Source organism: Nematolebias whitei, chromosome 7, assembly GCF_014905685.2.
Source record: "Nematolebias whitei isolate Nwh7 chromosome 7, NemWhi1, whole genome shotgun sequence".
Classification (NCBI taxonomy): domain Eukaryota; kingdom Metazoa; phylum Chordata; class Actinopteri; order Cyprinodontiformes; family Rivulidae; genus Nematolebias; species Nematolebias whitei.
Window position 1 is genome coordinate 49,583,067 of NC_056504.1, and position 14,635 is coordinate 49,597,701.

At 46.6% G+C, this 14,635-nt stretch overlaps 1 protein-coding gene across 1 annotated transcript in view; it reads left to right on the forward strand.

Moving 5' to 3' along the window:
* The first annotated feature begins 4,200 nt into the window (after positions 1-4,200).
* The window catches only part of mmp24 (matrix metallopeptidase 24), a 13,758-nt gene continuing 3,323 nt past the window's right edge, over positions 4,201-14,635 (forward strand). Inside the window, exons 1-8 of the mRNA XM_037679726.1 lie at positions 4,201-4,314; positions 4,750-4,866; positions 7,022-7,121; positions 7,317-7,521; positions 9,369-9,530; positions 12,636-12,850; positions 13,370-13,508; positions 14,090-14,356. Coding sequence (XP_037535654.1) covers positions 4,238-4,314; positions 4,750-4,866; positions 7,022-7,121; positions 7,317-7,521; positions 9,369-9,530; positions 12,636-12,850; positions 13,370-13,508; positions 14,090-14,356 — 1,282 coding nt within the window. The 5' untranslated portion in view covers positions 4,201-4,237. The remainder of the gene's footprint in view (positions 4,315-4,749; positions 4,867-7,021; positions 7,122-7,316; positions 7,522-9,368; positions 9,531-12,635; positions 12,851-13,369; positions 13,509-14,089; positions 14,357-14,635) is intronic.

Here is a 14,635-nt window from a genome sequence, read left to right on the forward strand (position 1 = left end):
CATCCATCCATCATCCATCCATCATCCATCCATCAATCATCCATCCATCCATCATCCATCCATCCTTCCTTCCATCGTCCATCTGGTTCTGGACTCAGATCTGGGGAGGGAGGGGTCAGCATCTTGATCATGGAGGTCCAGCCACCTCTTCCAGCTCTTTCAGGAGGTCTCCAAGGCGTTCCCTGTTCAGCTGAGAGACATAGTCTCTCCAGAGTGTCCTGGCTCTTTCCTGCAGTTTTCTCAGTTGGACATGTCCAGAACCCCTCCCTAAGGAGGCGTCCAGGTCCATCCTGACCAGATGTCTGAACCTCCTCAGTTGTCTCCTCTGGATGTGGAGGAGAAGTGGTTCTACTCCGAGTCTCTCCTGCAGAACTGAACTTCTCACCCGATCTCCAAGGAGAGTTCAGCCACCCTGCAGAGAGAACTCCTTTAGCCCTCCTGGATCCAGGATCTGGTTCTTTCAGTCTCCCCACAGAGTTCAGGACCTCAGGTCCCTCTGTAGCCCAGAGTTGTGTTTTGCAGCAGTTGATGGACCAGGATGGAGATGTGAGCGAAGTTCTAATGATGAACTCGGGGCAGAGCTGAAGGGTCGTGTGTGATCTGAGCAGGAAGAAGAACCCATTTCTCACCGAGATGTTTCATGTGAGCCTGCAGCTGGTGACATGGTCCTGCAGCCACTCGCTCTAATCCGCTGCCTCTTTGAGACGTGAGGTATGTTGAAGGTGAAAACAGTCGCACGTGTCCAGCGTGAAGTTTGACATCTCTGCAGGTCCGTGGTTTCATCTCTGAAGTTGGTTTTAAAAACGGACTTTTGTTCTTGCGGTGAAGGAAAATCCTGCATTTTATCAAGAGTCTCATCAAAGAAGTGAAGCTGTAATTATTGTTTGTTCATTTCAGGTGTTTTTTTATTTCATGTTAAAAAACAGTCTTGAAATAGTCCCGCACGTCTCAAACTCTTCTTCATTTAGTTTCTGCAGCTCTGCTGTTGTATTTGGCGATATCTTGCTCAGATTAGGTCCAGACGTTGTGACATTTTGTTGTTTAGTGTGATTCAAATGAAAACGTTTGTGTTTTCATTGTGTCTCTAAATAACGCAGTGGTTTTGTGTTGACGACGTCACTTTGTGGCTTTAGTTTTTCATTTCTTTGTCCACGACTCCGAGCAGACTGATCAGGGTTCTGCTGGTCCTTCAGTGAGTCCAGTGTGAACAGAAACTGGATTAAAACTTTAAGCTGGATTAAATCACCTGCCGGCAGAAATGAGCGGCACACGTCGATGCCTGAAAGGTTTTGAATAATTGAAGAGGCAGCTCTGGTAAAGATTTCCTTCTGTCGGCACCGGAGTGTTCGCTGTGATTCACGACGACAGACAAATAAATATCTGAGCAGAACATTTGACTGTGATCTTCAAGGTCCACGGTGTCATCGCTGCAGCGGCTCTCTGCACAGTTTGGAGGGGATCCAGAACTCAGAACAAATGTTCTTCTAAACGAGTGAAGCGTTTCAGCTGAGGCCACTTTTATTAAAGATGATCAAACGGTCCAGCTGCCTGGAAGTCAAAGCTGAAGAAACGAGGAGTTTGAGACGTGAAGGCTTGGAGTTTGATCAGATGGTTTGTGGAGATGAATTGTGTTTGAGCTGCAGACACATCCTGGCAGCATCGATCGGGCCGATGGTAGACGAGCTTTAACACCACGGACCTGAACTCAGCTGGGACTCGTTCAGTCCCACCAGGTGTTCCTCTGACCGGGTCGTGTTCCGGCTGCACCCGTGATGTTCGTGCTCCCTGTAGAAGAAGGTGATGCAGCTGCACAAGTAGTGAAGGGTCACTTGTTTTCCACAGCAGACATGTTTTAAAACGTCAGACATTTCAGTGCGTCAGATCAGGTCTGAAGTCCTGGGCTGCAGATTCAGTTCTGCAGGTGTGACCTGCAGAACTGAACTCTGTTTGGACCCGGTGGTCCCACAGCTTTGGAAAACAACGACGAGCTCTGACTTTAAGAAACGTCCGAACAAAATGAGTAAAAACTGTAAAACTATCCGCCCATACACTCCAGGTGTGTTCAGAAGAAGACCTCCAGCTCAGACCTCCCAGCAGAACCATCCTTCAGAGCCTAAACGGACCACAGGAAGGTGGACTTTCCTTCACTGAGCTGCTGGTTCCACATCTTTAACTCTTCTTACACGATCACAGATTCTCAGGATGAACTGACGTTAGGAGAAATGTTCAAGTCATGCGGGTGGACTGCAGAGGTCCGGCTGGGTGTGAAGCGGCGGGACTTGATTAAATAACGGCAGCTGGAGGGATTTATCTGAAACATGAGAGGAAGGATTCAGACGTTCTGCCGGGAACATTCAGGAGGAGGCCTGGCTGGTCTTTACCGTCTGCCCGCAGGCAGAGAAACGACACACAGGACTCTTCATTTCATCTCCATCCTCACAGTTGACAGTAAACCGGTCCGGTTCAGAACTTCTGGATCAGGACCTCCACTGTGTGAGACTTTATATTTGCAAACGCAGCAGCCAGCTTTTAATTTAGTAAAATTAATATGTTCTTTTTTAACATCGTGTCACTTCTGTCTAAGTTTTCTGCGTATCTGAGAAGAATTTTAAGGATTTTATTGAATCGGTGCTGCGTGTTTGATTTGTCTCCACATCCTAAAAGCTGATAAAACCCCTGAAGGACGTTGTTCTGCTGCGATGAGGAGAGGTCCCTCTGGGCGAGGGCGTGCACGTGACAGGTTTTATTTTACACCACGTCAAACTTCATTTCATGGACGTTTGTTTTTATGGCATCGCAGTAGATCTCCGCTGAGACTCAGGCGACTGAGCAGAACAGGTTGGGTTCTGTTGGAGTTTCTGAACATGTTTGTTGAGTCGAACCTCGTGGAATATTTTTTAAGGGTTGAATGAAATAATTCACAGGAAGACATTTGGTTAAATTTGTTCTTAAGAGCATATCTTTTAATAATAACATGAATTTAATAATAATAGGTTGAGATCTAAAGTGGACCAGTCTGAGGCCTGAAACTCCAGTTCTGAAAATGAGTCCTGTATTCCAGTCCTCGGCGTCCACATTTGGATTCATCTGGATTATTTATTCCAAATAAGTTAGTTAGTAAATTAGTTTTTATTTCACCAGTTTGCTTTAAATTTAAATATTTCAGCTTTGATCTGCCGATGTGCCTGGTCTCCCTCTGGGTTCGGGTCCAGCCCGTTTGAAGCAAACGTTTGGCTCGTTTCTGGTTTCTGGGCCCGGCTCTGAATTATTGATGAGCCACTGATGAGACAAGCTCAGTCTTCCTCCTCCTCTTCATCGCTTCATCTCATCTCTGCTGCTTCTTCATCTTTTTCAGCTCTCAGAGGGTCCTGAGGTGGTTCTGGTCCTTTCATAACGACTTTAAAATGAAAAATCTGTGGATCTGGAATCAGTTTTTGGGTCCAGGTGAATCAGATTTTCTGGGATTCAGGAGGAAAAACTGTCAGATTCAGTTAAATCTCATCCAGAGCGTGTTTCACTCTTCTACCGTACGGTTGTTTCAGGGTTTATAGGAGGATATTAAATAAGAATTTAACTGGGCTCTGCAACCCAACTCCTGCAGAGAGGCTGGACTCGCTCCTACTCCAGAGTTGTCCAGGGAGAGAGGCATCGGGCGGGCGTGGGGACACTGCAGCCCCCGGCTGAAAGCTTCACTGTTGGAGGTTTCCCCGGTGAACGAGAGGGTTGTCTCTGCAGCTTCAGGCTGCAGGAGGGAAGGTTCTGGCTGGTGTTTGTGCTTCTGGTGAGGACGGAGTTCAGAGTACACCGCTGCTCCTCCGCACTGAAAGGAGTCAGATGAGGTTGTTCAGGCATCTGATTAGGATGACGCCTCCCTTTAGAGGTTTTCTGAGCATGTCCCACTGATGGATGGATGGATGGATGGATGGATGGATGGATGGATGGATGGTGACCTTAAAATGATGAATCTTAGTCCAGACTGGTCCTCAGTCTGGTTCTGGTACCACAAGTCTCAGAAGCCTGATTCCAGTTTGACTCTAAAAGTTTCAGATTCAGTGTTTGTTTACATGAAGCTCTGGAGCGACTGGTTGTTCTGGGGGGGTTTGTTGTCAGTTTGAAGCTCAGGAGCTGATCTTTGCTTCGTTTGTCTCCCTGCTTCTGCTCGCAGACGTGGCTGAAGAACTACGGCTACCTGCTGCCTCAGGACGTCCAAACGTCAGACCTGCGACAGGAGAAGGCCATGCAGTCGGCCGTCGTCGCCATGCAGCGTTTCTACGGGATTCCGGTGACGGGGATCCTGGACGAGAAGACGATAGAGTGAGTCGCCGGCTGAGTTTGTATTTTTAGAAAAAAATAAAATAAAATAAAAACAGTCTCGGTCCTGATGGAGCAGGAGATGGACCAACAGATCGGGGCTTCATCTGTAGTAATGAGGCTATTGCTCCAGTCTGTTGTGGTGAAGGACATCCTGTTCCTTATGATCCAAACATCTTTTCTAACCTTAAACCCTACTGGTTAACAACAGAGTTTTATCAAAAAATAAATTTACAAAACTTCAGTTTGGAAAATAAAATCCTTCACGTTAAAACTGTTTGTATTTTCTTATCGTGATAAATGTGTAAAAAGCTCCTGGAATAAAGAATCTGTGTTTGTTTTTGTTTATTTTAATGATAAACAAACAGAGAAACCTGTGTGGTGGTGCATTCAAGCTCCAGTCATTTTTTCAGGATTCTTGATGTGTGTTGTGTTTAGGTGGATGAGGAGACCCCGCTGCGGCGTCCCGGATCAGCCTCACACCAGCCGCCGGCTGAGGAACAAACGCTACACCCTGACGGGGCAGAAGTGGAGAGATAAAAAGATCTCCTACAGGTACTCCACCCTGCCTCCATCTTCCTCCTCCTCGCCTCAGTCTGAATTTAGTCTGATGGAAATTAGCAGTGTCCCAGGGCACCTGAATGCATCTGGTGCATTAGCCCCGCCCTCCCTCATGCAGACAATAAATCTCTCAGCTCAGTTCTGTAATGTAGCACTAATGCAGATTAGAGATTTCCCACAGGACCATGAATGCATCAGGCCTGAGTGCTGCTTTAGCAAACGCGTGTGTATTTTGTGTGTCAGAATAAAGACACAAAAGTTGTTTATTAAAAACAAAACATACATCCATACATTATCTTTTACCCACTTCTTCCTTTTTTGGGTCACGGGGGTCGCCGGTGCCCATGTCCAGCCATCACTTTTCGAGGGGCGGGGGACACCCTGGACAGGTTTCCAGTCCATCACAGGGACACATGGAGACAAACAACCATTCACTCTCTCACCTAGAGACAATTCAGAGTCACCATCAGTCTAACATGCATGTTGTTGGTATGTGGGAGGAAACTGGAGCACCTGGAGAAAACCCACGCATGCACAGAGAGAACATGCAAACTCCACCCAGAAAGGCCCCCGGACTGGGATTTGAACCGGGGACCTGCTCGCTGAGAGGCAGCAGCTCTACCAGTTGTTCCACCGTGCTGCCCAAAACAAACAAAACATATGATTAAAATTATTGTTTCTTCTTTTAATAAAAGTAACATTGGGAGTTTGTTCCGTCTTGTGTTGTGTTGTAAGTGATGGTTCCTCTGGAGAGGAACCGTCTGGACCGCTCAGGCTCCGCTGCAGCAGAACCCGTGAATGCATCACCAACATGTTGTGGCCCAAAAATACAGAGACCAGAAGGAATGCATATCGCCCGCCAGCTTGAGTTTACAGCGTAAAACAAAGATTACGTGTGATCAGTTAGCCCTCAGAGTCTGTGGTGGGAGTGACTCTCAGCTACTACCACCAAGTTTTAGCTCATGTGTAAAACTGGCTAATGTGAAGTTGTTTTGGTTAAGATGGCGGGTGATGGTGAAATCTCAAGGTTTTTGACGTGAAACTCCACCTGAAAGGAAACAGGAGAACAATTATCACCTGCTGATGTCAAATATGGGCAAACATGCCTGTGTTAGCAAAATATCTCTTGAAGCTCTGGACAGATTTGAATGAAACTTTGAGTAAAACCTGAGTTTTCATCCTTCCTGAAAACAGTTTTCACACGTTTTGATGGAGTTCTGGAGCGAGTTTGAAACTTTTAGACTAAATTAAACGTTTTCCTCTGAAGGTCGAATCTGTGGACGGCGATTTATTCGGGGTGATAATGTAAATCAATTATTAGGGTTATATGTAGCTGTTCAGCAGGCAGACATGCTGTGATCTGTTTATTCTGGAGGTTCCAGCTGTCTGCTGCAGTCTGTGGACGTCCAGCTGCAGAGACAGATGTTTGTGGGCGTAAAGACACGCCGGTGTCTGAGCTGCAGCCCCACTCCTGCTGATGACGAGGGATTCGGCTGCTGTTTTTATTTTTCTCATCCTGCAGCTGAAATATTCAACGAGCTAAAATTAGCTCCTTTTCATCATTAGCGTCTCATTTAGACTGGACGGTTCCAGCCCGGTTTGGATCCGTTAGAACCTCTGCAGACGGTTCTGTTCGGCTCTCCTGTGTTGCTTTTTATTTCCACGGTTTATTTCCTGAACCCGAGGAGCAGATGAACTCTGTTTTTGTTTACTCCTTTGTCTTCCTGGGCTCGGTTTCAAACCGTAACACTTTTCTGCCTCGTTCTGCTGCTACAACAAGAACTTTGAGTTCTAACTTTGAACTGAGCCTTCTGCGCCGTTTCAGAAAAAATACGTTCCTTCCGTTTAACTTCTGTGTGCGTGTGTTAGCAAAATATCTCATGAAGCAGTGAACCGAATAAAACTCTTGGGAATTGAACAACTAATTACCTTTGGTGTCAACTGGATTCAAGATGGCTGCCACAGCTAACGAACATGTCTAACAGTCAACTGACGTGGAGCTAAAGCTCGGTGGGGTAGTAGCTGAGAGTCATCGCTGTAACGCTCGCTGAGGGCGACCTTTGTATTTGTAAAGTTTAAACTCTGCGCATGTCCAAACAAACAGGCCGCTGTAATAACTGTTTGTTTGTTTGTTTGTTTGTTTCCACAGCATATCTAACTACACCCCTAAGGTTGGAGAGAAGGACACCCACAGGGCGATCCGACAGGCCTTCAACGTTTGGCAGGTCGTCACGCCGCTCTCCTTCCAGGTCAGAGTGGATCTCTGCAGCTTCCTCAACAATCACTCACGTTGCTTTTGTTTTGTACCAAATATAAACAAACAAACAAACAAGCATTAAAGCATAAATCCAGTAATTATCCGCAGCCGCGGAGGGACAGAGCGGTGGTTTCCTGCTGATCTGCAACACGTCCATCTGAGTTCTGACCCGTCTCGTGTCCCTCAGGAGGTGCCGTACTCAGAGATGAGGAACGAGGGGAAGGAGGCGGACATCATGATCTACTTCGCCTCTGGTTTCCATGGCGACAGCTCCCCGTTCGATGGCGAGGGCGGCTTCCTGGCCCACGCCTACTTCCCGGGCTCTGGCATCGGAGGAGACACTCACTTTGACCTGGACGAGCCGTGGACGCTCGGGAACGCCAACCACGACGGTGAGCGGGGTCTGGTCTGGTTCTGGGCTCAGGTTCTTGTAAACCCTTTAACGAAGCAGAAGAACCATCTCGTTAGGTTTCTGAACATCAGACCACCTCCTCTCTGTTTGGGTTTTGGATGAAAAACGTTTTTCTCGCGTCACGGCGGTTCTGCTGCAATAAAGAACGTTTCGAGACGAAACGACAGATTAACACAAAACACATTCATCAGAGTCGCAGGAGTTTTCTTCAGCTCGTTGGTGTTTATGCTGTTTTATTATCACACATCAGCAGAAACAAAACGTTAGTGTGTGTGTGTGTTAGCAAAATATCTCATGAAACAGTGGATAAAGTGAAGCAACTCTGAGAAAGATTTAAATGATCAAACATCTGCTTAACTCTCAAGAGTCAATACAATTCAAGATGGCCGCCGCAGCTAATCACCCTTAGCAATAGCTCATCTAGTTTACAGATACTGAACTAACATTTTGTGAGGTAGTAGCTGAGAGTCGTCTCCAACATGCACAGTGAGCGCTGACAGACCATGTGACGTCTTTATTTAAAATGGTGACAAGAACACTGGCGGGTGACAAGCATTTCTCGAAGGAGTCCTTGTTCTATTCACACACACACAGAGACACACACACATACGGCTTAATTGAAAGATTAGAGCGGAGATATGACGCGGAAACTTCTCAGATTGGGTGAAAACTAATTCCTGGTGTCAGCTCCAGAAGGACGCAGTGAGGACAAACCTCGTGTTGTCCCATCAGTCAGAAGACGGCGTCTCATTAACCTGATGTCACCTGCAGGACAAAACTGCAATAAACTTCACTTATAAACTTAATAAATAAATTGATAAAGGTTTTATGAGATCAGATGTTGTTTTCTCTTCTTCTGGATTAAGGCCGACAGATGAAAACACAAAAGCAGCGACCTCAGCGTGGTCCGCTTCAGAGAGACAAACTGAGAGTGAACCAGCCGCTGGACGCCCAGGAATCTGTAATCCTCAAACAGGAAAGATTACTCTGTTCTCTAATTAAGTTCAGGAAGAGTCAAACCAATTACAGAAGCAGCCGAACGTGTTCATTTAGACTCTTAAGAAGTCGTTAAGTATCTGACAGCAGCTCTGCAGCAGATGAACTAATCCCACGTGAACACGAGACATTCAGTCAAATTTATTCTCCTTCATGGTTGGATTAAAGTACCTCACCAAGACGTCCAGCAGGAAGTGGATTTATTTCACACATCTGGATAAAATTGAACTTTTTCATCATTAACCTGTTGGGAGGGGGGTTTATTTGTAAAATTATTTATTTTTATTTATTTTAAAATAATAATTACTCTAAACGTTTATCTCTTTGTTCACAAAACAGAAGTTCCCTGAATGTTCAATGAAACTAAAGAGACACCAAACTGCAGCTGAATTAATGTTTTCACACAACAACGCTCCCCGCACACACAATTCAACAACGGCTGGAAGCTGTTTCCATAGATACAGATTAATGTTGCAAAGTCTGGAGGAAGGGGGGATGATGGATGGATGGATGGATGATGGATGATGATGGATGACTAGATGGATAGATGATTAATGGATAGATGATTAATGGATGGATGATGGATGAATGATGGATGGACGGCCTTGGAGACAGTATCTGTCTCTGCAGCTCTTATTTTGTTAACTTTGCATTATTTATTTGTTGTTTGTTTGTTTGTTTTTGCTACGTCTCGTCAGCTGTTGCTCTCTCCAGTTTCAGGTTAGATGCTGACTTGTTTGCAGACGACCGTAGAGCAGCACTCGAGTTCTGTGAGCAGCACAAAGGACTCGTCGCTTGATTCATCGTTTCTCGTCCGTTCTGTCTGCGCAGGAAACGATTTGTTCCTGGTGGCGGTCCACGAGTTGGGCCACGCGCTGGGTTTGGAGCACTCCAACGATCCCAGTGCCATCATGGCTCCGTTCTACCAGTACATGGACACACACAACTTCAAGCTGCCTCTGGACGACCTGCAGGGCATCCAGAAGATCTACGGTGAGGACGCGACAATCGAGATGCTCTTACTGGGTTGCCAGATAAAAATGACCTAATATTGTACTGTTGCTTTAAAATGATTGTCCATCCATCCATCCATCCATCCATCCATCCATCCATCCATTATCTTTACCCGTTTATTCCATTTTGGGTCACGGGGGTCGCTGGTGCCCATGTCCAGCAATCACTGTACGAGGGGCGGGGTACACCCTGGACGGGTCGCAAGTCCATCACAGGGACACATAGAGACAAATGAGACAAACAACCATTCACTCTCTCACTCACACCTAGGGACAATTTAGAGTTACCAATCAGTCTAACATGCATGTTTTTGGTCTGTGGGAGGAAACCGGAGCACCCGGAGAAAACCCACGCATGCACGAAGAGAACATGCAAACTCCACCCAGAAGGCCCCTGGACCGGGGTTTGAACCAAGGACCTGCTCGCTGAGAGGCAGCAGCTCTACCAGTTGCACCACCGTGCTGCCCTTAAAATCATTGTACTTTGATCAAAGCTATCGTATATTTGAGGTTTTGAAATTGTGTTTTTCGTACATCTTTTAGACCCTTAAACTTAAACAACCATTCTCTCTTAGGTCCCCTGCTTTTGTCACTGTTCCTGCTCCCGTTGGGCTCAGGAAACACCGGCTCTTTTTTCTTTGTTACGCTGATGACACTCAGATATTTATGAATGAAAAAGAAAGATGTCCCCTCAGTTAAACCTCTTCTCGTCTTTACATCAAAGACTGGATCTCCCTAAAGTTTTTAAATTTTAATGTCAGGAAACAGACGTGATGGTTTCTGGTCCCAGTTGAACCTCCCCTTGTTGATCTCCTGCTGCTGCTGTTTCTGATTTGTCTTTTTAACGGACAGTGATTTGAAATTGGGTTGCCAGATAGGAGCAGCTATTTAGTCCTGTTTTTATCACCTCCAGCTGCAGGAGCCAGATCTGAGATCATCTCATGATGAGAAGTAAAAGAGTTTTAGCTGTTTGGATCGAATTCTGAAAATATCGTGTTGCCCAAACTCACTCAGCTCAGAGTTTTGGGGATGACTCTCAGCTACTACCAGGCCAAGCTTTAGCTCAGTATCTGTAAATCTGGCCCAGTTAGAGCCATGCTTGAGTTAGCTGAGGTCATTTGCTGGTGGCAATTTTGAATAAAATTGACTCAAAACGTCAAAAACACTTTTAGCTGTAGGTTCAATAATCGTTAAAGTCCATTCAGTGGTTCATGAAATATTTTACTAACAGACAAACATGGGCTGGATCAGGAGTTTTACACAGACTGAAAGCTCAAAATGAAATCTGAACGACGTAAACAGAAATCCTAAGTTTGGCACACGATTTGAACTCGGCTCAAACACGAGACTTCACTCAGAACCTAAAAGCAAAAACGATCAAAACGAAAAGCAGCAGCTCGAATATAAAAGATTCATCCTGGAGCTCCGCTGGTTCCTGCAGAATATTCAGGAGCAGTCTCTGCCTGCAGAGCGGACAATTAAAATGTTTTTTGTTTTTTTACACCAGAGACGCTTTGTTCTGTTGCAGAAGAAGAACGGTGTTTCATGTTTCAATCATCTGAACAAAGAGAGACACGTTTCCTGTCAGGCTTTCTGTCTGAGCGGAGAGAAACAACGACGCTGCTTCTGAAGGCACGTTGTGTAAGGTTTGTTTGTGATGCCACGACACAAAGAGGAGAACCAGAACCGTCTGCTGGGTCGGAGATAAGCTGCTCTTCAGGAATACTTCCATCCTCGTCGTCCTGACTCTGAGCTCCTTCTCTGCTCGACATCAGTGTCCGTCAGAGCAAAGAGCCGCCCTCACATTAAAGGTCATGATGCACGGCTGACATTTGAGTCTGGCAAAGCGTGAGGTCAACCGTGCCCTCGGTGTTCTGTGTGGGGAACCAGCCGAGCCTGTTAGGACTTCATGATGTCTGCTGAAGCTCCGCAGCCTGAAAACATCACCGAGCAGCTTTAAAGACGGTTTATCTTCACCCTGAAGCTGCTGACGTCAAAGAGACGTCGACAAAAATACAACCGTAGAAATATTCTGTCTCTGGGGCGGTGGTTGGAATCATTTAATCATGATGCCGACAACCAGGTGACCGATTATGGTGTAAGATGATAAAAAACGATATTGAACGCTGCTGAGTTTTATTTTGAAAGGAAAGCTTTTTCACTAAAAATTTTACTCTGTTCTGTCTCGTTTGAAGAGAGGAAAAGATGTGGCACAGTCACCCAGATCATGGCAAATCTCCAAAATAAAAAATAAAAATATGTAAACATATTCTTTAGTTTAAGATGTTTTATATCTAAATTTAAAACTGCAGAGCTGAAGTTCCAGGCTTTTTAAATCGTAAGAGAAGCTTTATATGTTTCAGAAAATTACATGCAGATTAATCTCCTACCCTCCCTACTGAGGGTCATTATGGTCTTTGTCACCCTCCCCTCCCTCTTGAGGATGATTAGGGTCTTTGTCTCCCTCCTCTCCCTACTGAAGGTCATAATGGTCTTTGTCCCCCTCACTCCCTCCTGAGGGTTATTAGGGTCTTGTCTTCCTCCCCTCTCTCCTGAGGGTCATAAGGGTCTTTTTCTCCCTCCTTTCCCTCCTGAGGGTCATAAGGGTCTTTGTCCCCCTCCCCCTTGAGGGTCATTAGGGTCTTTGTCACCCTCCTCTCCCTCTTGAGAGTCATTATGGTATTTGCCACCCTCCCCTCCCTCCTGAGGGTCATAAGGGTCTTTGCCTCCCTCCCCTCCCTCCAGAAGGTCATAAGGGTCTTTGTCCCCCTCCCCTCCCTCCTGAGGGTCATTACAGTCTTTGTCACTCTCCCTTCCCTCCAGAAGGTCATAAGGGTCTTTGTCTCCCTCCCTCCCCTCCCTCCTGAGGGTCATTAAGGTCTTTGTCTCCCTCCCCTCCCTCCTGAGAGTCATCAGGGTTTTTGTCTCCCTGATTCTAATGCAGAAATCAATTTGACAGTAAAATCTGTAAACGTATAGAAATGTAAGGCAAAAATGAAAAATAGCCAAAAGGTCACGACCCCATTGATGTCTCTGCAGCTTCTTCAGTGAATTAACTCCTGTCCACATTCTGTCCCCCCACCAGGCATCCCCACAGTCATGCTGGAACCTACACGACCATTACCCACCATGCCTTTTTGGCGAACCCACGCAACCGCGGAGCGCAAATACAACCGGCACTCCCACCCGGCGCGTCCACCTGGCGACAGACCCGCTCTGCCCGGAAACGGCAAACCCAGCATCTGCGATGGAAACTTCAACACTGTGGCCTTCTTCAGGGGGGAGATGTTTGTTTTCAAGGTGAGAGGATGCTGCTCTGTTTGTTCCTCACAGCTACAGCGGGCTTTAAAGAACCGGACTGAAAGAAGAAGCTGGAGGAGGGAGACGTCACCTGGTGCCAATAATGCATGAAAAAGTCTTTTTCTCTTTATGAGAACAAAAACACGTGTGGTTCATTAAAGATTCACAGTTTCAGTTTGAGCTCCAGAGAAGAAAAATCTGTTCTGATGTTTCTGACCTTTGAAATGAATTTGAGAAAAGGTCACAAACTCATCCAGCTGTCTTCATCTGTGTCCAACTGTCTCCATCTGTCTCCTTCTGTCTCCATCTGGCTCTTTTGTCTCCATCTGTCTCCTTCTGTGTCCAGCTGTCTCCTACTGTCTCCATCTGTCTCCTTCTGTGTCCAGCTGTCTCCTTCTGTGTCCAGCTGTCTCCGTCTGTGTCCAGCTGTCTCTATCTGTCTCCCTCTGGTGTAGTTTTCCTGCTGCAGGTTTACTTTGGTTCTACAGGCAGTCTGATTGTTGACCCGTTGTGTTCCAGGACCGCTGGTTTTGGCGTCTGAGGAACAACAAGGTCCAGGAGGGGTACCCCATGCAGATCGATCATTTCTGGAGAGGTCTGCCTCCTCGCATAGACGCCGCCTACCAGAGGTCTGATGGGAAACTCGTCTTCTTCAAAGGTAAAAACAGGAAACCACAGATTGATCTAAACTGATCCTTTAACCTGAACAATGGTTTGGTTCTGGAGCTGACGGGTTCCTGGACCAGCCAGAGGTGGATCCATGAGTGAGGGACGTGTGGACGCAGCGTTGTTTGAAAATATGTTGATCCCTTTAAAGAGGAGAGGAGGAAACTAAAGAACCAAGGACCGGGTCAGGACTTTGTCTTTAGGTTCTGAACTTGAAACCTTCAGCGTCGTCTCTCTTCTGCAGACGTCCTTTAGATCATTGTAAACCAAAAAGCCACTGGTTTCAGTTTCACCTCAAGCTTCAGGTCCTCTAACCAGAACCTGTTAGGGTTCCCAAGTCCATAAACGCGGAGCGGGGGGACACCTGCCGCACCTCGACTGTGGACTGAGTCTCTATTTCCACGTTGTTTGGACTCTGATAAAAAGTCTTTATGTTTAATTTGTTTTGTTCTTTTCCATCATTGGATTTTTTTCTTGCTGCCTCTGTATTTAAATTATTTCATGTGTTTTATTGTGAAGCACGTTGTCATTTATTGCTGTATAAAAACTCTCGACTTGCTTCTCTGGTTTTAGGGGACAAGTTCTGGGTGTTTAGGGAGGTCACGGCCGAGCCGGGTTACCCTCAGAGTCTGGTGGAGCTGGGCAGCTTCTTCCCCAAAGACGGCGTCGACGCCGCGCTTCGTTGGGACGGTGTCGGGAAAACGTACTTCTTCAAGGGGAACCGGTACTGGCGCTACAACGAGGAGAAGCGAGCTGCAGATCCAGGGTACCCCAAACCCATCGGGGTGTGGAAGGGGATCCCAGAGTCTCCGCAGGGAGCCTTCACCAGCAGCGAGGGATGTGAGTAGCAGCTCCATGTTCCTCTGATGAACATATCACGGTCCAAATGGGTCTGGGCTAATCACAGCTCTGCCTTGAGTCTTCTGTGGGGGGTTCAGGTTCTGTGAGGGTCCAGGACGCAGATTTAAAGATTGTTTAACTGATATGATGGGGGGAGGGGGTGTCTTCATGTTAGGATGGGTTTCAAGTTAGAGCCAGCTGATCAGACCTGTGTGACACGAAGAGCCAGCTGATCGGACCTCTGTGGGACACGAAGAGCCAGCTGATCGGACCTCTGTG